Genomic DNA, 24,800 nt, shown 5'->3' with positions numbered 1-24,800 from the left:
TGGCCGAGGGAGCCGGCGTTTGTCCACAGACACATTTTCTGGGTCATGTGCCCAGCATGACTAAGCCGCTTCTGGCGAAACCAGAGCAGTGCACAGAAACGCCGTTTACCTTCCCACTGGAGGGGTACCTATTTATCTACTTGCACTTTGACGTGCTTTCGAACTGCTAGGTTGGCAGGAGCATTTCACAAATGGGGAGCCACCACAGAAAAGGCCCATTCTCATGTTGCAGGATCCAAGTCAGGTCATATGGGGAGAGGCAATTCATGAGGTACTGTGGCCCTGAACTGTTTAAGGTTTTATAGGTCAAAACCAGCACTTTGAAATGGGACTGGAAGCTAATTGGCAGCCAGTGCAGTTGGGCCAGGATCAGTATAATATGCTCAAACCGTCTTGCCTCTGTGAGCAACCTGGCTGCCAAATTCAGCACCAGCTGAAGGCTCCAAACCATCTTCAGAGGCAGCCCCTTATGCAATACAATGCATTGCAGTAATGTTAGATAATGAGCCAAAAAAAAAAAAAGCTCAACAAGTCTGGTCAATCCTCCAATGACAATGGGTAGATCACTGCCAGTTTTTTTTATACTGTGAGTACATCGCAGTCTCTTGGGAGTTGGACGTGCCTGCACTAGACAATGCAATCCTGTGCAATGAATTCAGTGCAGCTTACTTGTTAATGAATGTACATAAAATGTATAAACCTTGCAGATGGAACAGCAGGGAAGGAGTTGGGGGAGGTCAAAAGCTTTTACAACACAACAGTAAAAATAAAATTGTTAAAAGAGGCAATATAATAATCCATGAAACTTGACAGATATACAGCATCCTTAAACCTCATAATGCGTATTGAGTTTTGTATTAGTTGTGTGCTTTTAATTAATACTTATATATTATTCTTTTTAGTGATCCCGATGCATTTTTGTAAATTACCATCTGAGAATTGCTTCCCATGCTGATTATTAATTCTTCTAATTGTGCCATCCTATGCACACTTAATGTGGGAGCAAGTTTCACTAAACTCAGTCAGACTTGCGAGTAAACATACAGAGGATTGTACTGTAAATCAAACAAAACTTTTTTTTTTAAAAAAAATAGCCTATGCAGCAGCCTGTAAAGCTAAAACTAAAACACAAATACATTTCTCAGAGCATCTTGTGAAAGATACAATATTTCACAGACTCCTCCCACGCAGCAGACTCTGTGTCTGCCCAGTTCTTCTGCCCAGAAATAACCACGCAATAAACTATAGACTGTATTTAGAAGAGCCCATTCAAAAAAAATAAAATAAAAATCCTTTTCCCAGGCACCAAAATGATCAGCACAGCCTGACATCTTTCATCCATTTTTTATTTTTTGGCCCCATTCTTAGTTACTGGATTCAGGAAGTTACTTTGCAATTTACCTGGGCTAATATCAGTTTCTTCGATAACATCCTCTGCATCCTGTGAACAAAAAATACAAATGCAATGATTGGCTGTACAGAAATCAGGCAGGATTCACCTAATCAGGAAGAAATAATTTCCCCAATATAGGAGCTTTCTTCTTTATCTATTCCCTCTTCAATGGAGAAAGGTGTTGTTGCCGATTTACAATCCCCCACCCCCCATTTATTAAGATGAAAATATCATCCTTAGTGAAGTGCAATCACACCCTAGGTACCTAAATTTGCTCAAATTCATCTATAGTAATCTCACTCCCAGTTCTTTGACACACTAGTTTAATTCAAGTGTCAAGTTCCACATCCTCCAAACCACAGATAGGGCTGTGGTGCATGATCAGGAACAAGATGCTTGAAATGGGCCTCTGATTTCCCCTCTTAATCTCATTCTACATTCTTCAGCATCTTGCAGCCAGACTGATTATCCATTTTCAGCAGGTGCCAAAATAGGCACTGGAAAGAAAGTAGCAGCAACATGAGATCAAACAGCTGCAAAAAAAAAAAAAATCAATGGGAAAAACCAACAGCTGTAAAGGAAGACAATAACCTTTATTGTCAATGTGTTTCAACAGAAATCTTCTCTCAAGGGGTGTGGTCTTTGAAAATAAAACAGCTGGATTCACTCGCCTTAGTACTGACGGCCAGAAAACTTCCTCCAGAAAACCTGTTTATTTAGCATTTATCCTGATTCCAGTGCACAAAGCTTATATGGTGGATAGACTATGCCTGCTCTTAATTGAACATACATTCTGATTTGTTTACGGGGTGGTTATTGATCAATGAGCATTCATCCTGCATTCATCCAGATTTCATCCGTATCTGAAGAAGTGTGCATGCACACGAAAGCTCATACCAAGAACAAACTCAGTTGGTCTCTAAGGTGCTACTGGAAAGAATTTTGTTTGTTTGTTTGTTTCGACTATGGCAGACCAACACGGCTACCTACCTGTAACTCATCCAGATTTGTTTGCCGAGTATTTACATGTCTTCTTGTTAATCATTTGTTCATTCTGCACTGCTTTTTTAAAGTGCACTTGTTGTGCTAGGTCAGTGTTTCCCAAACTTGGGTCTCCAGCTGTTTTCAGACTACAATCCCCATCATCCTTGACCACTGGTCCTGCCAGCTAGAGATAATGGGAGCTGTAGTCCAAAAACAGCTGGAGACCCAAGTTTGGGAAACACTGTGCTAGGTCAACAGAGCCCTTTAATCCACTTTAATTGAGCAAATCTAAAGTTTTGGTATACACTTGAATCGCTCCCACAAAATACTGACAGTCTGGGAGGCACCTTAGGTTTCTGACAAAAGTCAACCAACTTCAAAATCATGACCGATGAAGTTTTCTGAGAAGGTGAGCAGATCCAATAGCTTTCTTTCATTGCAAAGACCACTTGCCTTTAAAGCATTTGTCCAAAATTGCATCTGTAATAAAGGGTGCTGGGGGTTTAAGATTTAATAAATAATAAAATTTGGTTGTCCCATACAGCTGCTGTGGTGCTTTTTTCATTTTGGTTGTTTTTCGTGCTACAGAGGAAGCCTCTGTCAAAGACAGAGAGATAAGGATAACACGGAATGCGACTTTCCCTGGTTCTCAATAACCTTTGGGGAGGTCTCTGAAATGCTTGTTGTCAGTAGTGCGAAAGAGTCTTTGGTACATGGAAGACATGGAATTGCATAAGGTGTTTTAAAAACCAGGCAATCAAACTCCTTTGCCTGCTAACACCTGAACTTCTGTTGCGCTGCCTATAACAGAGTTAACACTTCTCTAAATCTGCTGCTGACAGAGTCTTCCAAATTAACGACAGTAATTACACGTTTGGTGATAGGTGATCTTAACAACAACATAAAGACATTAAATAGTCAGGCTTTTGTTGCACACCTTTCTCCATTGTATCAATAAAACACAAAAGAAGCGATGGAGTGCTCATACTATTGAAAAGAGATACTCTGAGACTTATCTTGGATATTAATTCAATTCTGACAGAGCACAAATTCCATCCAACAGCTATTAAAGAATTATAAGTCTATATTTTGACTTATTACGGTACAATCTTAAGTGGGATGGGAAACTGGTGAATCAACTGCCACTTCTAAAGATGTGCCACCTTTTGCTGGCTAAGGTGTTAGGGGTGTGTTGTGTGCATGTTTGTGCGCAGCAGATATATTGTCCTTCCCCCCACACGTCATTTAAATCCACATGGTTTCCAGTGGAGAAAGGGGGGGCTGCTCCAGGCTGAGGTGGGGGGCACTGGTTCTGGTGTCTCTTTCTATTGAATGAAGGGGACTTGGATCCAGTGGGTTCAAATTGCTGCCAACCTGTCCATGCCCTGCTCCTGGAATGCTTGTTTCAGTGTCTATCGTCTGAACTGCCCTCCACAGAGATATATGCCTGTGGAGGTATCTGCCAGGGCAGTGGAGGAGGTCTCTTTAAATGGCATGTCCCTCCACCAGAAAAAAAAACTCTTCTCCAGCCCTGAAGAGGCACCTTTGCTCCATCCCAACCCCCTTTAACCAGCAGCAACAATTGCTGAATGGTGAAGTTAATTTCTCTATGCAATATGCCAGATGTTTCTGAATCCTTCTTTCATTTTCCTTCATTCCTAGCCCTCTTCAACCTACAGTTAGGGTTGTTCTAAAATGAAGTTAATTTCACCGTGCAACGTGGCAGACATTTTAGGAGCATTCTTTCCTTTCCCAATATGTCCCTAAAGCAATTCTAGCAGCTGCTCGGATATCCATTATACACTTTGTTTCTTCCTGTCTTTCAAATGTCCCACTAAAAGTAGGACTTGATTGTTCCCTGCTATGCACCTTAGGATCTGGTATATCACTTCTAAAAACGTATTTCAAGTCTTTAGTTAGTTATTTTTAAATGAGGACTTTACAAGGATGAATTTACAAGGTTATCTTTTTAACCCTAAGGTGGATCTTCCATATCACTTTTTATTAAAACTTCAGGAAGTATTTACTGAAAATGGTTTATTCTTCATCCATTCAGTTTTTAAACTACACATTTGCTATGCACACCCCAAACATTAAGGGTATGCTCACATTTGCGCTTACTCTGTATTCCATACACTCCCACTGCTACTTCTGAAGCCATACTCACATGGCATTAGCCACAATTCATATTGATCCTGTAGTTTCCTGACAAACACTGCTGTTTGAGGCACACCCCCCCCCCCACGAAACCAGCTTCAATCCAACTAGAAAACTGGATGCGGAGTAAACAGTAATGTGAATATTTCAGACAGTCGTTGCACATGTGTAGGTGACAGCATCATGAACAAGAGGGGAATGGGGAAACCCAAAAAGTCATGTACACCAGGTAAAGGTATTCCTATCCCCCCGACATGAACAACACCGTGCAAATGCGGTTTGAAACACAGCATTTTAAGCCTCTAACGTGAACATAAGTTGCTAGCAGCAGAAATTTTACTCACCTGATCTTCTTCAGAATCCCCTGTAAAATTACATAAGAGAATTGAGTGCATTAATTAAGTAAATTTGTAAGTGCAGTCAGAATTCACTTTGGTATTCAAATTCCCTTGTTTGATTTTGCACAAATGCTGCTTTCACACTTTATCACTGAGGTGTCACTCAGTAATGCCATTGCTCAAGACCTGAACTTGTTTGGTGGCTTCAGGCAAGCCTCTGCTTCCTTAACTTCAGTCCTCCCCACCTCCCAGCAATGCTATTTATTTGTTTTCTTACCCTTATATCCTGCCTTTCTTCTGTCATGGAAACCAAGGCGGCACACATGTGCTTCCCATGTATGTATGTATTTATTTATAAGATTTCTTACCCACCCTTCACTTTTAAGGTCTAGGGCAGCTTGGACCAGTATAACCAACCATACAATTATAAAACAATTAATGTACATGGTTAAAAAAACAAGTAAACCAATTCTAGGAAGAAAAGCAGCACAGTCTAGATCAGGCATCCCCAAACTTGGCCCTCCAGATGTTTTGGGACTACAATTCCCACCATCCCTGACCACTGGTCCTGTTAGCTAGGGATGATGGGAGTTGTCGTCCCAAAACAGCTAGAGGAAGGTGTTTGGGGATGCCTGGTCTAGATTAAACAAAATAGAAAATTCTTTCCAGCAGCATCTTAGAGACCAACTGAGTTTGTTCTTGGCACCTTAGAGACCAACTGAGTTTGTTCTTGGCACCTTAGAGACCAACTGAGTTTGTTCTTGGCACCTTAGAGACCAACTGATTTCATCCGTATCTGAAGAAGTGTGCATGCACACGAAAGCTCATACCAAGAACAAACTCAGTTGGTCTCTAAGGTGCTGCTGGAAAGAATTTTCTATTTTGTTTCGACTATGGCAGACCAACACGGCTACCCACCTGTAACTAGATTAAACAAAACAAAGAAGAGGTGGAGCCCACAAAAATGCCTTCATTATCAAGAGGCCAGGGTAGAAAGGTACATCTTCAGCATACAACAGAAGATGTCTAATGAAACTAGATGCTAGAACCCCATAGGTAGGGAGTTCTATAATGCTGAAAACAGCATTTTAAACATTAATAGGATAAAGCAGGTGAAGTGATTGAGCACTTAGATATGCTATATAAAAAGTAAGTATTTTTATTAGCATATCCATGATGGCAGTATTCATTTCTGAGACCATTAGCCAGATATAAGGTGCTTGGATATGCTTGGGACTGCACCCTACACAACCATCCTACATGCATGAAAAGTGTGAAGTGAACCTTTCCGAGATTCAAGAACAGTCAAACAAGGCAAGGCAAATGGTCAGTCAAGATGGGCATTGGCATCCTGAAACATCTGAAGGGTGCCATGTTGGCAACTCCTGTTCTACCCAAACCAGGGCCTTTTCTATAGTGGAAACCTTGGATTACCCTCTCCTCAGGATGGATAAATTTGTTTGCCTCTGCTTTAATAGGTAGGCAAAAGTATGCTCTTTTTATGTTCTATGCATGTCCACATACCAAAAGGGGCAGTGCTGCCACATGCCACAGTGCAATGTGTGGGTGTTTGGGGTGGGGCCAGCAGTGTAGCATGGCTGCCCCATTCACAACCTGTGCAGTGTGTGAAGGGCGCTTGTCTTCACAATCTAAGCCATTTAAAGGGAAGGGGTTTTATAGTGGGGTAGGAGAGCTGAAAATAATGCCAATATATTTCACATCTGGCAACCAATGCACCCCTTTGGTTTCAGGTAAGTACATGGGTAGACGAGTCTCGAAAGCCTGTGACACAAATTTCCATGGCCTTCTAGCAGCTATGGTGGCTCATTTACCAGAAACAGGGGTGGGGGGCGGGCCACCCCGTGTACCACCCTGGAGGGGGTGACACTTGAGGTGACCCCTCCCTCTCTGCCCAGTGCCAGCCGACCACTGAAAAAAGCCCTTTAAAAAGGGCTTTTTTTCAGCGCTCGACTTGGCGGGGAGGTGAGGGGCGGGCCAGCGAGGAGGGGTGACACCCCTCGCTCTCTGGTCCACCCCTCGCTCTGCCCAGCGCCCAGCCAATGTATTTAGTGATAAGTCTGGAAGTGTATACTCACTTCTGACCAAACTAAGCCTCCTACACCCGCAACGCTGTGGGTTAAACCACAGCGCCTAGGGCTTGCTGATCAGAAGGTCAGTAGCTTGAATCCCCATGACAGGGTGAGCTCCTGTTGCTCGGTCCCAGTTCCTGCCAACCTAGCAGTTTGAAAGCACGTCAAAGTGCAAGTAGATAAATAACCGCTCTGGCGGAAATGTAAACAGCGTTTCCGTGTGCTACTTTGGTTCACCAGAAGTGGCTTAGTCGTGCTGGCCACATGACCCGGAAGCTGTACGCCGGCTCCCTCAGCCAGTAAAGTGAGATGAACGCTGCAACCCCAGAGTCATCCGCGACTGGACCTAATACCTAATACCTTTACCTTTACCCATGTACTATCTGAAACCAAAGGAGCACATTGGTTGCCAGATGTGAATTTATCTCGGCTCTCCTACCCCACTATTTTTTGTTGCTGCGCTATTTGTTTTGTTCTTGTTTGTTTTATTAAATGTTACTGTTTATTTATCTGTTTCCGCCGTACTTGTTTTCATTCTAGTATTACTGAAGCTTCATCATGGAAGGAGGCCTGACGAACTAGTCTGAGATAACGCAGCCCTGATGTGCTTTTGTGTGCAAGTTTAGAAGATTCTTGAAACCATTCCAACACTGGAAATTTGTGAACTGCCTGGAATTCACTCCAACCAGTTGGATTCACACGAGTATTACTTTACCCTTTCCTGCGGAGGTGTCAGCCCCCGGGATCGTGTCGACGACATCGCCACGTAAGACCTCCTGCAGCTGTTGCTGCCTTACTGCCCAGCTGGGAAGCCGGCCACTGTTTTTGCTCTGCTCCTCTGAGCTGAGCAGGAGCTCGTCTGCTTCTGCTTTTCTCATGGACATTCGAATGTCAGAGCTGGAGTAAGTGTAGCCGTGCCCTGCAGGGCAAATCTCCTTAAAGGCTTCTGCAAAGAAAGGAGAGATATACAAGATACACAATCTGATGATGAGGCAGAGAAAAGGAAAAGCTACAAAAGTAATAGCCGAGAGCACAAAGACATCTCTCGCAATCTAATCCATTAGTAAGGATACTGTTGTTTTTCTGCTATCCCGTTAATACCGTACATGCTGGGCCATGTTTCCTCTTCTTTAGTCTATTTAAGGAATCTGCCACAATCGAAACACAGTTCTCTGACATGGGTAAAACATGTTTAGACTACACCCACTTGGAACCAGAACTGAAGGCTGAAAGTTGCCAGCAAAAAGAAAGATGTTTGCAGGGCTGGGTGTGTTATTAGTAAATGCAAACTACTGTTAACCGATACTGGAAACTGGCTGCCCTTTCTCTCAGAGTTGACAATAAAATATAACCACATGGAAACTGTGTGTGTGTGTGTGTGTGTGTGTGTGTGTGTAAGAGAGGCAGCTTTGTAACAAAAAGGCCAAGGGATCTACTGCTTGTTAAGGCTGCATAAGAGTCAAAGGTCAAACAAACAGACAAAGTTTTGCAAGCCCCAAACTCCTTTTACCGGTAATTCATCACTGTAGATTTTGGGCATATCTGATAGGGCCATCCACAAAGTTCATTTGGCAACACAGGCCCTGCCCTGCTTCACAGCGGAGTGATGTGAACAAAAAATAAACCATGTATGTTAAAGTAGTTGGAAAGGATGAATGTTTATTATTAAATTAGCTAATTTAATAATAAATATCCATCCTTCCCAGCATCTTTCAGATACATTTTTTTCCTTTTTGTTTACATCGTTGCCGCTTGGAACCACATAAAAAACAGGAAGCATCCAGAGTGAATCAGCCTGCTTCAGGCAACACCACAAAGGGCAGGGGGACTAGATGAAGGCAGGAACTGGTGCCTGAATGGTGCAGCAAGATTTTTAAAAGCGTTGGTCCCAGAGGCAGTAGGTGGTGTTTCAAATCTGCTTCAGGTGGCAAAGTGTCTTGGGCTGGCACAATGTTCAGAAGTACAGTGGTACCTCGAGTTACAAACGCCTCAGGTTACAAACACTTCAGGTTACAAACTCCGCTAACCTGGAAGAGTTACCTCGAGTTGAGAACTTTGCCCCAGGATGAGAACGGAAATTGTGTGCCGGCGGCGCAGCGGCAGCAAAAGGCCCCATTAGCGAAAGCACGCCTCTGGTTAAGAACAGTTTCAGGTTAAGAACGGACCTCCGGAACGCATTAAGTTTGTAACAAGAGGTACTACTGTAAATGTGCATGACCTTACAGAGTCCATTTTCCAGCGCTTAATGAGAAATGCTAAACTGGTTCATGTCTGGTACAGCTTGAGCACTCACTGACTGCAACCGCAGAAAGGCAGAAGACTTCATAGCGCAGGGCTAACCAGTATACAGTGCCCTCCAGTTGTCGCTGGACTACAACTCCCATAATCCCAAACTATTTGTCATGCTGGCTAAGGCTGATGGGAACTGGAGTCCAACAACATACGGATGGCACCACATTGGCTATGCCTGTCAGAGTATCTACAAGAAGGTGCAGGAAGGGGCAAAGTAAGGCAGTGTTGTATGAGGGCTGAGAGTCCATACTTATAACTCTCTATTCCTCTCAGTTTGCCATGCTCTACTCATGGTCTTTTGGGTGCTCAATGATTCATTTTCTTTCTAATGCTAAATGTTCACACTGCTTCATGACAAACAAGTCAACAAGTGGCACAGGACTAATCGGGTTTCTTCCTTTCTTTTATTCTTCCTTATTTTTTATTTACAAATTTAAGGAGGAAAGAACAATTAAAATTAAAGGAGAGAGGAAAAAACACACAATAATAATATACAAATAATTATTATAATAACAGTAGACCACCATCAGCTTACATTGTGGATGCTGTGACCATCAGTACACAAATCTTAATTAAAACATATAAGTTAATATAAGCCTTCTAGATGTTCAAGTATGTATCCGTGTGACACTAATGCCTATATGAAATATGTCTGAATGCAGTCAGGGCAGGGAGGCCATCAGATTGTGCAATGGACAGGGACACTTCTGTTGTCCATTGGTTAACTAAGATACTACAGGGATATAATTTCAAAGGACAAAAAACACCTGCAGATATCATGGTTTTTGCTAATACAAAATTGAGGCAAGTAACAACATCAGATCAAAAGGAATATATCACTGGAGAAGCCCTCGTCACATGCCTCTAAGTTAAAGGCTTTATAATCCCATTTTAGGCAGAGAATTGCAAATGGTATTGCTGGTCTGATAAAGAGCAGGAAGACCCTAAGTAGCCACCGGTTTAAAATTTGCAGAAAGTGAAAGGGCAGGGGGAAAGGTCCAAAAGAACAAGCAAAGTTTTTACCAGATCCTGGTAATGGACACGTCTCACAATTTCTTCCCCACCCTTTGCCAACACGACTACAGCAGCAGATCTGCTTGGTGATGTGCTGATTGAGTGGCAGGGCACACACTCCCCCGACAGTTGAGCGATAGCAAAGCCCCTGCTCCGTGGAAACTGCTTTATCCGCTGAAACACAAATGGTTGATTAGTCAGCTTTGAAAAGCAAAGATTTTCAGTGCAATCCTATGAATGTTTACTGAGTAGTAAATCCTACTGTGCAATGGGATTTATTCCCCGGCAAAAGGGAATTATCCTATGACACTTACTAGAAGCCCAGTTGAACACAGTGGTATTTACTTAAACATGTATAGGGGCCATACTGTTAGGCTCCTCTTGTTGATCTCCAAGTGGACCCATTTGTCCACTCCTTCACCAATAGTGAAAGTGAAGGCAAGAAAAACAGTGGAGCTATTTTAATATACATTTAATTGAATTGAATTCAATGTCAAGAAGCATTTCAGATGCTTAATTCCATCATGCTTTAAGATGAAGAGTTGATTAAAACACTATTTTACTTTGAGATTTGAATCTATGGATCATCTCTTGCTTAGTTTGCTAATAAAGAAGCTAGCTAATAAGTTCACCATCAAACAGTTAAGAAACTTTGCCAAATCATAGAGTTAGGTAACTCATGCCAAAGGTTTTGCAACAAGACTGTGCAAGACTTTAGATCTCAGTTAAGATTTCAAATTAAATTCTTAATGAGGGGAGCAGAGTGGTGTGGCTTTTGTGCTTAAGCTTAAGATTTAGCAAATTTGAGTCAGCTTTGGGGAAATTTTCCTGAATCGACTATAACATGTCATAGGAAACTATAATGAAGGTGAAATGGATCAGGACAAAGGCAAAACCGGGAAATTCACTTTAAAAGAGAGAAGCAGAGCAGCTTTAAAAATTAAGGGGTCTTTTGCTCAAAGCGGGACAGTTGGCAGGTCTCTTTTGGTTCATAATGATGACATCATCATTATGGGCAGAAGCTAAAGGGAAAGCATCTTCCTCTTGTTCTAGAGCAGACACCCCCAAACTCTGCCCTCCAGATGTTTTGGGACTACAATTCCTATCATCCACTGGGCCTGTTAGCTATGGATGATGGGAATTGTAGTCCCAAAACATCTGGAGGGCCGAGTTTGGGGATGCCTGTTCTAGAGTAATCATCCCTCGTGCATGGTGCAACTTGCCCAGGATTGATCCTTTGGCTACTGCCCACTCCTTTAAACACCTTATGATCTAACCTATACAGTTATTGTGCTAATGGGAAAAAGACGAGTAAGGGGGGGGGGGGGTTTGGAGTTGTTGTGGTCTATCTGGGGACACTTACAAATACAGTGACTGCGGGATGGGTCCAGCATGGTTCCAGGCTTACAAGTGCAGAGGAAGCTGCCGCGAGTGTTCACACATTCTGCATCTTTGCATATGCCAAATATTAGACATTCATTGATATCTATAAAGGTGAACAGAGAGAACAAGATTAGCCAACCTATTCTGGCGCTGCCCACAAATGGCACTGCAAGGAGGATCTGCAAAGGCAACAAGTCCTGGTGTGACAGAGCAGAGACAATGGGATCACCAAGCAAAAGAGAATGCTGGGGGCAGGGGGGGTGCGGGCTCACGGGTGGAGGCCACATGTAAAAACAGATATAAAAGGTAGGGCTGTTAAGGAAAGGTTGGGAGGCAGGTGACTTCGTGAGGGCTATCCATTCAGCACTCTGAAGAGCTGGGTTCAGTACAGTGGTACCTCGGATTACAGATGCTTCAGGTTACAGACGCTTCAGGTTACAGACTCTGCTAACCCAGAAATAGTACCTCAGGTTAAGAACTTAGCTTCATGATGAGAACAGAAATCGCTCTGTGGCGGCCTGAGGCCCCATTAGCTAAAGTGGTACCTCAGGTTAAGAACAGTTTCAGGTCAAGAACGGACCTCCAGAACGAATTATGTTCTTAACCCGAGGTACCACTGAACAGTAATGGGCTAGGTGAGGGCCAGTAACATGAAGCTAAATCCTGACAAGATGGAAGCACTGAGATGAAACAGTTCTTGTGTCCAGGAACCTGGTCGTCAGTTAGTTCTGGGTGGGGTTTCACTCTTCCTGAAAGAGCAGGCAAGCCATTAGGGGGCACCTCCTTGTTCAAGCATTTCCACTTGAAGCCAAATGTCTTTTACCAGCTTCAGTTGGTTCACTGAGTCTAGTGATTCCTATTACAGGTGGGTAGCCGTGTTGGTCTGCCATAGTCGAAACAAAATAGAAAATTCTTTCCAGTAGCACCTTAGAGACCAACTGAGTTTGTTCTTGGTATGAGCTTTCGTGTGCATGCACACTAGACAGAAATAGGCTTGCCTAGACAGAAATAGGCTTGCCACTGTGATTCCCACTCTGGTAGCCTCTCAGCTGGGTTACTGTGATGTGTTACATGGGGTTGTCCTTAAAAGACAACCTAGAAGCTTCAGTTACTGAAGAATCTGGCTACCAGAATTTTGCCTGGTGCAGTCAGGGTTGCTCATATTACTACACTGACTACCTATTCAGAATCCAATTTAAGGTGATGGTGTTCTCAAGTGCTAAATGGCCTAAGGCATTTATCTAAGGGAACAACTCTTCTCCTATCAGCCTGCCTGTGTCTTCTGTAGAGGCCCTTCTTCAAGTACCCTCTTCAACAAAGGTACATTGTTGTTGTTGTCCAGTCGTTCAGTCGTGTCCAACTCTTCGTGACCCCATGGACCAGAGCACGCCAGGCACGCCTATCCTTCACTGCCTCTCGCAGTTTGGCCAAACTCATGTTAGTAGCTTCGAGAACACTGTCATTATGTAGTCACAAAGAAGATAGCTTTTTTCTGTGGTATTGGCCCAACTTTGGAATGCCCTCTGGTGCTGTCCAATGCTGCAATGCAATCTTTTTCACACCATGTTAAGACCTTAAGGACAAAAGAACATAAGAAGAGCCTGATAGATTAGGCCAGGCATCCCAAAACTCGACCCTCCAGCTGTTTTGGGACTACAATTCCCATCATCCCTGACCACTGGTCCTGTTAGCTAGGGGTGATGGGAGTTGTAGTCCCAAAACAGCTGGAGGGCCGAGTCTGGCGATCCCTGGATTAGTCCATTGGCCCATCTAGTCCAGCATCCTGTTCTCACAGTGGCCAACCAGATGCCTGTGGGAAACAAGTGAATGGAACATGAGCACAAGAGCACTCTCTCCTCCTGTGGTTTAGGCATTATAGATGGAATTTTAGACGGAACTGTCTTCTTCTTTCCTTTAGCCTGTCTTTTATCTTGTTTATTGTTTCTTTTAAAAAATGAATGTTGTGTTCAAGGAAGGAAGAGGTATTATCATAGTTCAGAGCATTTGAGGAGGCATGAAGTTGGACCAGTACAGTGAAGGAGGTGGCTTGGAGAGAGGGGGCATAGTCTGAGGAGAGTCCCAAGGACTGGACAGAGAACCCAGGCCTGAGGTTCCCCATTCCTGATAAACAGAATCAGGCCATTAGTTCTACCTAGCCTAGTTTGAGGTTCTATCTTGTACTGTAGGGCTCAGATCACTCTTCATTCTCTTCCTCCCAAAGTAATCTGTCACACAAGATGTGGTATGGATTTCCAATTTAGGGCAACTTTATAATTATAGGATGGAGATAGATAGATATTCTGTTTCATAATTTAAAATATTCCTTTCTTCTATTTCCATGATTCATTTTACATATCATAAATCCCTGCATATTTTACAAAAACTATACCATTCAGTATTCCATTATTGCATCCATCAAAACTTGTTTACACTATTGAATTTATGTTAATGCTGCCAGTGTTTCAGCTGTACACAATAATTTCCCATATATTCCATAAACGTTTTCCAATCTTCTTTAAACGTATGTTCTTCTTGTTCTCTTATTCTGTATGTCAAGTCTGCGAGTTGTGCATATTCTGTCAACTTAAGTTGCCATTCTTCTTTAGTTAGGACCTCACTCGTTTTCCATTTTTGGGCTAACGAAACACGGGCCGCACCTTAATAATTAAAGTTTTAAAACTATATGCCATATCATGTTCTTGCACTTCTCAGGACCTTTAAAGGCATTTTCACACAAAGCTTAAATTACTTTTGAGCTCTTAGCTATTTATGCGAATGTCTCATCATACAGAAAATAAGAGGAGAGGCATCTGCAATGATAATGAGTTTTCTGGCCTATGTACATTATACCTTCACACTACAATCCCAGTTGAAACAAGAATCACTTAAAAGGAACCCTAAAGTAGCTTTGGCTTGAATCTGGATTGTAATGTGAATGTGAATCATATCCTAGCCATAATGCTAATCTCCTTGTGGATGCTTCTCCTAGGCCTCCTTTTCTGCATCAACATCAGATAAACATTAACAAAAAGCTTGACATATGAAAACACTCTTAAGCCACATGTGTGCAAATGTCACAAATGGGTCACAAGAGATCATTCCTTTTCATGAGCAGGTGGGGGCACTATTTGCACATGATCCATTGACAGGATGGCCACACGACAGCATTAGATAAAATAAACATCTCCCTGTAATAATGGGAAAGATTTGCACGAGAATTTGGAAGCACAGATTGGTGGCGAGGGCTCCAGATCTCAAGGAGCTGTCAGAGAAACAGAATGTGCTAAATTGCTCTGCACCAACCCACCACATGACCTCTGGCAAGTTCTTTCCACTTGCCATGCCAGCAGCACAATTGGGCTTTATGGCCTCTGACCCCCCAGGGACTGGAAAGGGTCAGGCAGTGTTTGCTAATTATGGCAAAGCTCCCAGAAGTGGCAGATGCCTGCGAAGAACTATGATCAACAACACACCAGGAGGGAAGAGGTAACAGCTTCTTCCAGCCCCATCACTCAGTAGTGTCACGAACAAGGGGCCCAAAGATCTTGCTTACAGCCCAGCTGAGGTACATGGTATGCTCCCAACAGACCAAAGGGAAGAAGAGGCCCAGGTTTCCAAAGATTTGGGGAGAGTTCTTTCCATGATGGCCAAAGGGAACAAGAAACACAGAATAGATAGTTATTAGTAGACTAGCCTCTACTGGTCAAGACAATGCAAGTTGCAAGATGGAAAGGATTGTAACCACAGAACAATGGGTAGAATTTGATGTTGTGTTAAGGTGATTGCTCCATAACAGCAAGCATTTCAGCTTGCCAGACACAACGGTCCCCCCTCTCCCCTCCCCATGCACTGTTCTGGGTGATCTCTCCCGCCTCTAGAGCCAGTTTTTTTGGGGGGGGAGGGGGGGAAGCAATGTTGCACAAGCAGAATTCCTTGCATAGGGCTTCCACTGATGGGATTTGTTAAGTGAATCCCATCCAACATTGCTGAATGCTTTGTTGAATAGATAGCTGTGCTGTCTGTGCAATTCAAAACTGTGCTCCTTAAAATTACATTGAAAACAAAAGCAATTACAGGCATCCCTCAATTTGCACAGGGGTTCCGTTCCAGGTCATTGTGTGCTTATGTGAAATAGTGTGCAATTGAAACACCTTGTTCTGCCCCCGCTCTGCCCCACCCCACCCCACCCTGCCCCCGTTTTTCCCTTTTAGTGATATCTCTTATGACATTTCCGGGTCACTTCTGGGTTCAATGCCATGCACATGTGTGCAGTCACACACATTATTGGTCACTCCTAAAACAGGGGTTTTCTGCCTTCTTCTTGCCGAATATTCCATGTCCTTAGCAGTGAAAGGACACACATTTTCCATAAGGAATATCACATGGGATCTGTGAGCATTTTTATCTCCCAACATTTGAAATTTGCCCGCTAATACTGTATGTGTGTGTGTGGTTATCAGTAGTGAGGAAAAGATCTTTGGCACATGCTCAGAGGAGCTCTAATCTTTCTGTTTTACTTCCCATTTTCCAGAATGAGGCACTCCTTGCACATGGACCAAATTAAGCCCTGTCAGCACGAGAATATGCACATAGTGTAATGTCTGAACTCTACCACTACTGAAGGGAACTGGCATTTTTTCTCCTTAGCCCATGGTGGATGAGACAATAGCACAATGGCCGAGCAAAAACAATGCATGCTAAAAAGCCAATGATCAATCTCTGGCATCTCCAGGTTATAAACGGGAAAGAATCCTGTCTAAAAACACACAGTCTTTGTCAATCTGCGTAGACAAAACTGATCCAGATTGACAAATGACCTGATTTAGTGTAAGACCGCTTTATATGGCTGTGTTAGCAAAAGAATGGAAGAAGAAGAAAAACTTGGTTAACCATTCATTTGTTGGCTCTTTTCCAGCTTGGCAACAGAAGCAGAGCTAAAGACCCTGAAAAATTAGCTTTAAGCACCTCGTTTACTCTTCTCCCCCACTTGGGGAGGATCCCAGGCATCCTGTGTGGTCTCATTCCAGTGCTCATTGAGCCAAATGGCTCTGAGTGCCTAGGCAAGGCCTCCAGATCCAGATTCTGGGCAAAATGTGGTCTGCCGGGCACACACTCCACAGTTGCCAGAAGGTGAACCAAGTGCAAACACAACAAAGAGCTCCTAAAAATAGAATGCTATATGCAGGACTGAGGGGAACTGAGGAGGCAGTGTAGCTTTTGAGCACTGCATTAAAGAAGGCTAAGATCACCCTTAATAATAATAATAATAATAATAATAATAATAATAATTTATTTATATCCCACACTCCCCAGCCAGAACAGTGCTCAGGGTGGCTCACATCAAAATATAAATACATTAAAACATAAAATTCAGCAATCGACTGAAATACAGCTTAAAATCAGATTAAAATCACATAAAATCAGATGACAACCCACAAATTATAACTATAGGGGTTGGGAGCCTTAAGTACTCACCAGACTCAGCTATTTATATGAGCCGGTGAGAAGAGTTAAAGAGGCCTCTTGTATGCAGGGTTTTGTAAGAAGAGAGGGGTCAGACTGGGCCCCGACCAAAGGTGCTGTGGAACAGCTCCGTCTTGCAGGCCCTGCGGAAAGATGTCCAAGTCCCGTAGGGCCCTGGTCTCTTGCAGCAGAGCATTCCACCAGGCTGGGGCCAGGGCCAAAAAGGCCCTGGCTCTGGTCAAGGCCAGTCTAACCTCATTGAGGCCGGGGACCTCCAAGAGGTTATTGTTTGTGGACTGTAAAGTCCTCCACGGGACATACCAGGAGAGACGGTCACGCAGGTACAAGGGTCCCAGGTTGTATAGGGCTTTGAAGGTTAGAACCAGCACCTTAAACCTGGCCCTGTACTCCACGAGGAGCCAGTGCAGCTGATGTAGCACTAGATGAATGTGGTCCCGTGGTGAGGACCCCGTAAGCAGTCTCGCACCTGCTGGAGTTTCTGGGTCAGCTTCATTGGCAGCCCCGCATAGAGCAAATCACAATAATCAAGCCTGGAGGTGACCATCGCATGGATCACAGTGGCTAGATCAGGGCAAGAAAGGTAAGGAACCAACTGCTTAACACAGCAGAGGTGGAAAAATGCCGCCTTTGCTGTAGCTGTAACCTGTGCCTCCATAGAGAGGGAGGTGTCGAGGTTTACACCCAGACTCTTGACAGAAGGTGCTGGCCCTAACTGCACCCCAGCAAAGGAATGGAAGTTTACCCCCCAACCCCATGTTGACCCAACCAGAGGATCTCTGTCTTTGAAGGATTTAGCTTCAACCGGCTCCCACGCAACCATCCAACCACAGCTTCCAAACATCTGGTCAGTGTATCTGGGGTCGAATCAGGATGGCCGGTTATCAACAGATAAAGTTGGGTGTCATCAGCATATTGATGACAACCCAGCCCAAAACTCTGAACAAGCCAGGCAAGGGGGCGCATAAAGATGTTAAAGAGCACTGAGGAGAGAATTGCGCCCTGTGGCACTCCACACGCCAAGGGGTGCCGCGATGACAACTCCTCCCCTTGCGCCACCTTCTGTCCCCAACCTAACAGGAAAGAGTGCAGCCATTGTAAGACTGTGCCCTGAATCCCCAAGTCTGCAAGGCGGTGGTCCAATAGTTTGTGGTCAATCATGTCGAAGGCTGCTGACAGATCTAGAAGAATCAGCAGCCCAGACCTGCCTCAGTCCAGCTGCCTATGAAGATCAACTGTTAGGGCAACTAGGGCCGTCTAGGTCCCATGTCCAGGGCGAAAGCCAGACTGGAATGGATCCAAGGCCGATGTTTCATCCAGAAACGTACCAAGCTGTTTGGCAGCCGCTCTCTCAATTACCTTACCCAGGTATGAAAGGTTCGAAACTGGGTGGTAATTGGATAGATCTGAAGGATCTAATGATGTTTTCTTAAGAGCGGGCGGACTACTGCCTCCTTCAACTCCCCTGGGAATGCCCCCCCCCCGGAATTACCAACCCATCAAGCAATGTAGTCCCCCATACATCTCTGATAAGAAAGCCGCATATGGTCAGTTCAAGTATGGAGTTAAGCAGCCACTCCAATCCCACATTCATGTTGCGTCAATAAGCAGGTTTGGGAGTATGTGTTTGCCAACTTATTATGCCGCTCATGGACAGAGTGAAACCTATTTATAAAGTCTTTCTCAGAAAGTGTCAGCACCTATATACATTTTACCTGCCCTGCACTATATTTGTGAGGCCTGAAGATCACCGATCAGGGCATAGTTCCCTCAATCCCACTTTCTGTAAAACACAAGTTTAGATATTTGTGCTTAAAACAAAAATATGTTAGGGCCCAAGAAACTCCCTGCCTCAATAGCTCAGAGTTTGCCAATGTGGCCTTTGTGAGCACAGGTTCTACAGCAGCAGGGCTTATCAAAATGAATGTATGCAGCCCTGGCAATTAGAGAAGGAGTGGTAGCAATGGTAACAGTGTGGAATGGAAAGGACAGGCAATCATGGTTTACAAATCAGCTATGAGCCAGAAAGGTTGAGACCCACAGAATTGTGGTGATTTGCTAATCAGTTCAATATGAGAGGAATTCCATGCTAAAGGAAACATGTCACAAGAACATCCATCAATGGACTTGCACAAATCCAAGCTAAGACTCTGCATTACGCCATCCAAGTAGAATCTCACAGCTTATTGTAAGGGGGGAGATCATAGAGAAAGAACGATGACATTCCTGCCACCACTATGAGGAGACACTGGGCTTTACGCTTTGAACAGCATCTGGAATGTGCACTAAGAACAAGTAAAAATTCCCAGAGAGGCCCAGCCCAATGCCAATTTCATCTCAAGATGCATTAGCAAAAATGTAAGAGGTATACGGCCCTCATTTGACCTAAAGCAAAAGGAATTTTGAAAGGAAGGATCCATCTATGGTCTGGCTTTGAAGCAGAACCAACCAGCATTCATCCAGTGTGCATCCGGTCACATACATAATTTTGCAAGCATTTGTATGCACATTTACTGCAAATATATGCATTTTTAACATATTGTTTGGTGGGAGAACTACACTGTAAAATTCAGAGAAGTGTAAATTTTGAAGGATAGCTGTGTTTCAGTTTGTATATTGATTTGAGAACTGCAAATTAGGTCATTTCGTATTAAAATGCAAACAAATCAATTTTCTCCTCCATCCTTAATCCTCCATCACTCTACAGAGCACATTCCAGCTCTTGAAACCATATAGAGTGGGTGCTCGGGTTGCGAACGCAATCCATGCGGAAGGCGCGTTTGCAACCCGCTGCATTCATCTGTGCCCGTGTGTAATGCAATTTGGCGCTTCTGCGCATGCGCAAGTGCCGAAACCCGGAAGTAACCCGTTCTGGTACTTCTGGGTTCAGTGCATCCATATCCCGAAAACGCGCAACCCGCAGCAAGCGCAAACCGAGGTATGACTGTATAAACCATTGGTACAGATATAAAATTGTATGACCCATCTCATACACTTATGTAATCAGATGCTCATAGTACCAGTAGCATCATTAGTGGGGACACTTTCCTCATCCAACTACTTCTTTACAGAGATTCAGAAGGCCTGCAGAGTTTTCTTTTTTAGGAGATCAGTTACTTAATTTTCTTGTGGGTATTTTATTCCAGACTTGCGGGCATTTTATTCCAGACTTGTTTTAAGCGTAAGTGTTTCATAACTATTATTTACCCTGCTTATTGTTAACTAATTTTATTGCACTAACAAGATGGTATTGTTTTAAATTGTTGCATTAACTGCCCTGAGGCTTTTCAAAGCATGTGGCAGGATGTACATTAAAAAAATAAATTAATAACAGATTTCCCCACACCTGTTCACTTTCACTTTTAAACCTTCCTCTCAACACCTCCTACACAAATAAAACTGCTACAGCTAAGATTGCTTTAGGGTATAAGAAACACAATCCTTTTTCAAAACAACCACCAGAAAACATTTACCTAGAACACACCCTGCAGTTGTGAGGTTATATTAATTATAAACTCATCAAAGGCAAAGATATGTATCAGCATATATTTCTCTACAGAATGGAAGATTCTGTATCTGTTGTAGGGCAGAGTTTATCACAGGACGTACTAAGGCAAATGTTCGTGCATTGGCACTGCTGATAACTGAATGTAGATGAGATTCAAGGAGTGAAATATCAATTAGAATACATTATAATGTGACTAGATGTTTCTGCTCTTTGTAAGTAGAGCTGTAGGGTTTGGGGTTGTAATTAAGCAAGCAACTAACCATGGGACAGATCATTTTTGCATATAATGAGTGGAATCCAACACAGCACTAATTCTCTTGTTCCATGCATCCCCTAACTCAGTTCCAGAGATTCCATCAACCCTCTGGCACAGATTTGGGGGAGGGCATGGGGCTATTAGCCAGGGGGGCTATGTCCTATCTCTAATGTCATTATGCCTCTGAATACCAGTTACTCCGAATCTCAGGAGGACAGAATGCTGTTGTGCTCATGTCCTGCCTAGGGTTTCCCGCAGGAATCTGGTTGGCCATTGTGAATACAGGATGCTGGACTAGATGTACCATTGGCCTAATTCAGCAGACTTCTTATGCTCTTAGGATCCTGCTGCACAAGCAGAAACCATTGTGCTGGCATGACACAGCAGTTGAATAACACCCAGTACCTTCATACATTACCTGTGAAAGGGGATGAGAAAAAGTTTCACACTTACCTTGGCAGTGGCTCCGATTCAACCTTTTATATCCCTGTGGGCATTCAACTTGCCCATTTTCAATCACTGGGTGAGCTAAATGGAGAGGAGAAAATAAAATAAAATAAAATAAAGCCTTATCAAGGGTGAAAAATTCAGGGTACAAGGCTATATTCAAGTTGTGTCAAATCTGAAAGGTTATGGGATTTGGCTGGAAGCCCCACTAAACTGCTGAAACTCAGGCAATGCTTCTGCCACAAGAGAGACACCAGGCGACCTGGCCAGACAGATTGATGGAACAACTAAAACAGGGTAGAGTCATAGGCAAGAAATGGGTGCCATAGGGGAGGAGCATACTATACTCCTTAAGCTTCTATTGACAGCTCAGGTTTAAACTAGCCCTGGACCTGAGACAAATGATGTCCCCCCCTAATGTCTTCAATGAGAAGGGAAGGAATTTTAAAATAGCTGCATTGATGACCACCATGCCCACATTGCACAGGCAAAGCATAGAGTATGATGTAACGCAGCACCTAATTGCACCATATCATCCCCAGGATATAAACCATACGTAGGGGAACCACAACTCAGATGATCGGACAACTAGTATGAGTCTCTCCCTTCCTCTGATCTCATCCCATGTAGTGCTTACTTTTAAGAGCTCACAAGGAGGAACAGGGAGAAATAGCATTTTGCATGAAGAGGGAGCACGTTGCACAAAATGTCTCTTCTCCAGAACACACCCAGCAACTTGAGAACTTTGCTAAAACCTATCTTCCTAGAACTCTAAAAAAGTATTCTGCTTAGAGACTCCAAACACAAACACCCAACGTGAAAGCACAATTGCTGTGACTGCCTTCCGTGTCTTCCTTGGTGTGCAGTATGTGAATACTGTGTTCTGTCTGGTCTGAACTGCAATGCTCTAACACTGTTATCCCCCCAACAGTGTGGAACAGATTCTCCCCCACACAAAGAAGGCACTCATTCCCAAATGCTGGTAAGCCCTCTGTTGGCAAAGACCAGGTATTCTATTCCAACAACTGGAACCGATGGCCAAACACTCATGAGCATGTTTATCTTGCAGGATGAAAGCTCTGATATATGCAGTGGAACAAGGGGATCAGACACACTTCCGCTTCCCCTGCTGCTCTCCCCCTGGGAAAACCCACTGTTTACCGCTGAATCAGAGCAAACGTCAATATCGTTTTCTCCGGATTGAGGTTTGCTCTGATTTAGCGCTAAAGACTGGGGTTTTGGGGGGAAGTGGCTGGGCAAAAGAAAAACCGCTCGGACTTGTGCTTTCTAGGCACAGGACAAGCAGAAGTGTGGACAAGTCCAAGGTTTGCCACACAAACACAAGGCTGAATTCAACTAAGAAAGTTTTGCTAGCAGGAGCCTGTGCAAGTGATCCTGCCGGGACAGCAGGGCTCTCCCCTACTGAGGAGTGGAGAGATTGCACCTGTGACAACATTTGTGACAAGTGATGTCATTTGTGGTAAGTGACGAAATTCCATGGCTCCTGCTTAAACAACCTGAGAATTGCTCTTTTGCAATGGAAAAAAAGTTCAAATAATGAAGTTTTTTTTAAAAAAAAAATGAGGTAAAATAATCCTTATTCTTTGAGGATTAAGCAGTCCCCTGCTGTTACCACCCAAGCGTAGGAGCACCCATGATGTAATAACTGGTTACGTCTTCCTGTCATGTGTTCACTGCCATATTTGGAGACTTGTCTCTCCTTCACAGTTTACCTCAACAAACACAAATGTAGCCAGGTTGTGAAGCAGCTCTTAAAAATAAATTGCAGAAGTTTGAACATCAGGTACAGCTTCCAGAGGCTATGCATAGCTCCAACTATAGAGCTACATTAGGCAAAAGTAACAGCAAAGTTTACACAGAGGTTAGAAATAATAGGATCTTAGTGAGGGGATTAGTTAAGTGGCAACAAATAACCTCTTAAAGTAGCTATTATTGCTTCCCACATCAACTCTGAATTATCTGTTTTCTTTCTGTGACAGAAATTACTCTCACTCACCTGAAAGTAATTTTGTGGCTGAGATTAGAGGACCTAAATGTTTGCTCCACTGAGAATGATTGTGCCTAAATAACGAATAATAATATTTCAGAACACTTTACTTTGCCCCTTAGATTACCACAGTACATTTTCTCCATGGACCGTAATACAGATTTCACTGTGATTGTTTCTATTTCTGAATTTAATAATGTAACAAAACTGAGAGGATTGACATTACTAGTCTAGAGGATATGAGACAGCTGGCTCTTTTAAATATGTTCTCTGCTTAAAGAGCTGTAAAACATTTTTAAAAAATGAACCATATCTTAATTAAAGCAGCGATGGTTGACATTTCAGCGTTAGTACATCTGTACTTTTAACAGTTCTATAGATGAGGGAATGTTGGCAGGTACGGCTTGCCAGGTTGCTGTGCTGAAGGGATTGGAAAAGCTTCTTCACCTGCCAGAATTCCCTCATCAACATTTAAAGGTACTGGTTCCCTAAATTTGAAAGATTGGTTTTCAGTTTCCCATTCATATTTTTGAGAAGAGCTGAAATGGAAGAGCATGAGGAGGATCGGCAACAATGTGTTGCAGCGTGGAGTGCTCCTGTTCAGTGCCCTCATCAGCCAGCAATGGTGATTGGTGCCCATTGGGACTGGTGGGACAAAAGGCAGGGAGACCAACAAGAGGTGGAGTCAATGTTAATGAGAGGCAGAGCTATTCCCTGAATGATCGTAAGTAGGACAGGATGCAGGTGGAGGCTGGCTGAGGATAGGCCAAGCCCTCACACAGACTTCCTTTTGTGCTGCATTTCTAGGCATAGGCTCAGTTTCCGAGCATTTCTCCCACCCCGCCGGTACTTTCCCCATGAAAACCCACTCTTTATTGCTGAATCGGAGCAAATAGCAATCCACGGAAAACCCAAACTGTTGTTTGTTCCAATTCAGTGTTAAAGAGCAGGTTTTCCTGGGGAAAGTGCTGGGGCAAAAGAAAAGCACTCAGATACAGAGCTTTAATGTTCAGACCTGTGCCTAGAAAGTGTGGGGCAAAAGGTTGCCCCCAAAATTCAGGGGCCCCTGGTGCACGATGCGCACACAATGCTACATTGTCTGGAACAGACCGAGCACTCTGGAGGAGGCAGCCATTGAACCTGCAATGCACATCATGCACACGTCATGCACGATGGGCCCCCTCAACACTAAGGGGGCCAGCTGCCTTCCAAGAAATATTGAGGGGGACAGGGTGTCTTGGCGCACCTGGCAAAAGGTAAGAGTGGATGAGCCCTGAGGTTGGTGGGGCACTGATTCATTTGCCCTAATTGACCAGGTCCCATTGTCAGTCAACTATTTAAACAACAAGCCTGCTAGCAGCCTCATACCCATTGTTGCTCAGGATTTCTAAGAAACCCCAGAAAAGTCAGCAGAGTTTTGAAATCAATGGTTAAAATCAGTACAGTTTT

General features: G+C 43.6%; 1 protein-coding gene across 1 annotated transcript in view; it reads right to left on the bottom strand.

The window, feature by feature from the left end:
* The window catches only part of LTBP2 (latent transforming growth factor beta binding protein 2), a 124,346-nt gene that overhangs the window by 28,945 nt on the left and 70,601 nt on the right, over positions 1–24,800 (bottom strand). The window contains exons 9-14 of the mRNA XM_033142668.1: positions 21,350–21,424; positions 11,632–11,754; positions 10,278–10,442; positions 7,678–7,908; positions 4,879–4,898; positions 1,402–1,441 (exon numbers count right to left, since the gene is read on the bottom strand). Of these exons, the coding sequence (XP_032998559.1) occupies positions 1,402–1,441; positions 4,879–4,898; positions 7,678–7,908; positions 10,278–10,442; positions 11,632–11,754; positions 21,350–21,424 (654 nt within the window). The remainder of the gene's footprint in view (positions 1–1,401; positions 1,442–4,878; positions 4,899–7,677; positions 7,909–10,277; positions 10,443–11,631; positions 11,755–21,349; positions 21,425–24,800) is intronic.

The sequence above is a fragment of the Lacerta agilis genome, chromosome 1, assembly GCF_009819535.1.
Source record: "Lacerta agilis isolate rLacAgi1 chromosome 1, rLacAgi1.pri, whole genome shotgun sequence".
NCBI lineage: Eukaryota > Metazoa > Chordata > Lepidosauria > Squamata > Lacertidae > Lacerta > Lacerta agilis.
Note: the sequence above shows the minus strand (reverse complement) of the source record. Positions and strands in the feature narration are given on the sequence as shown.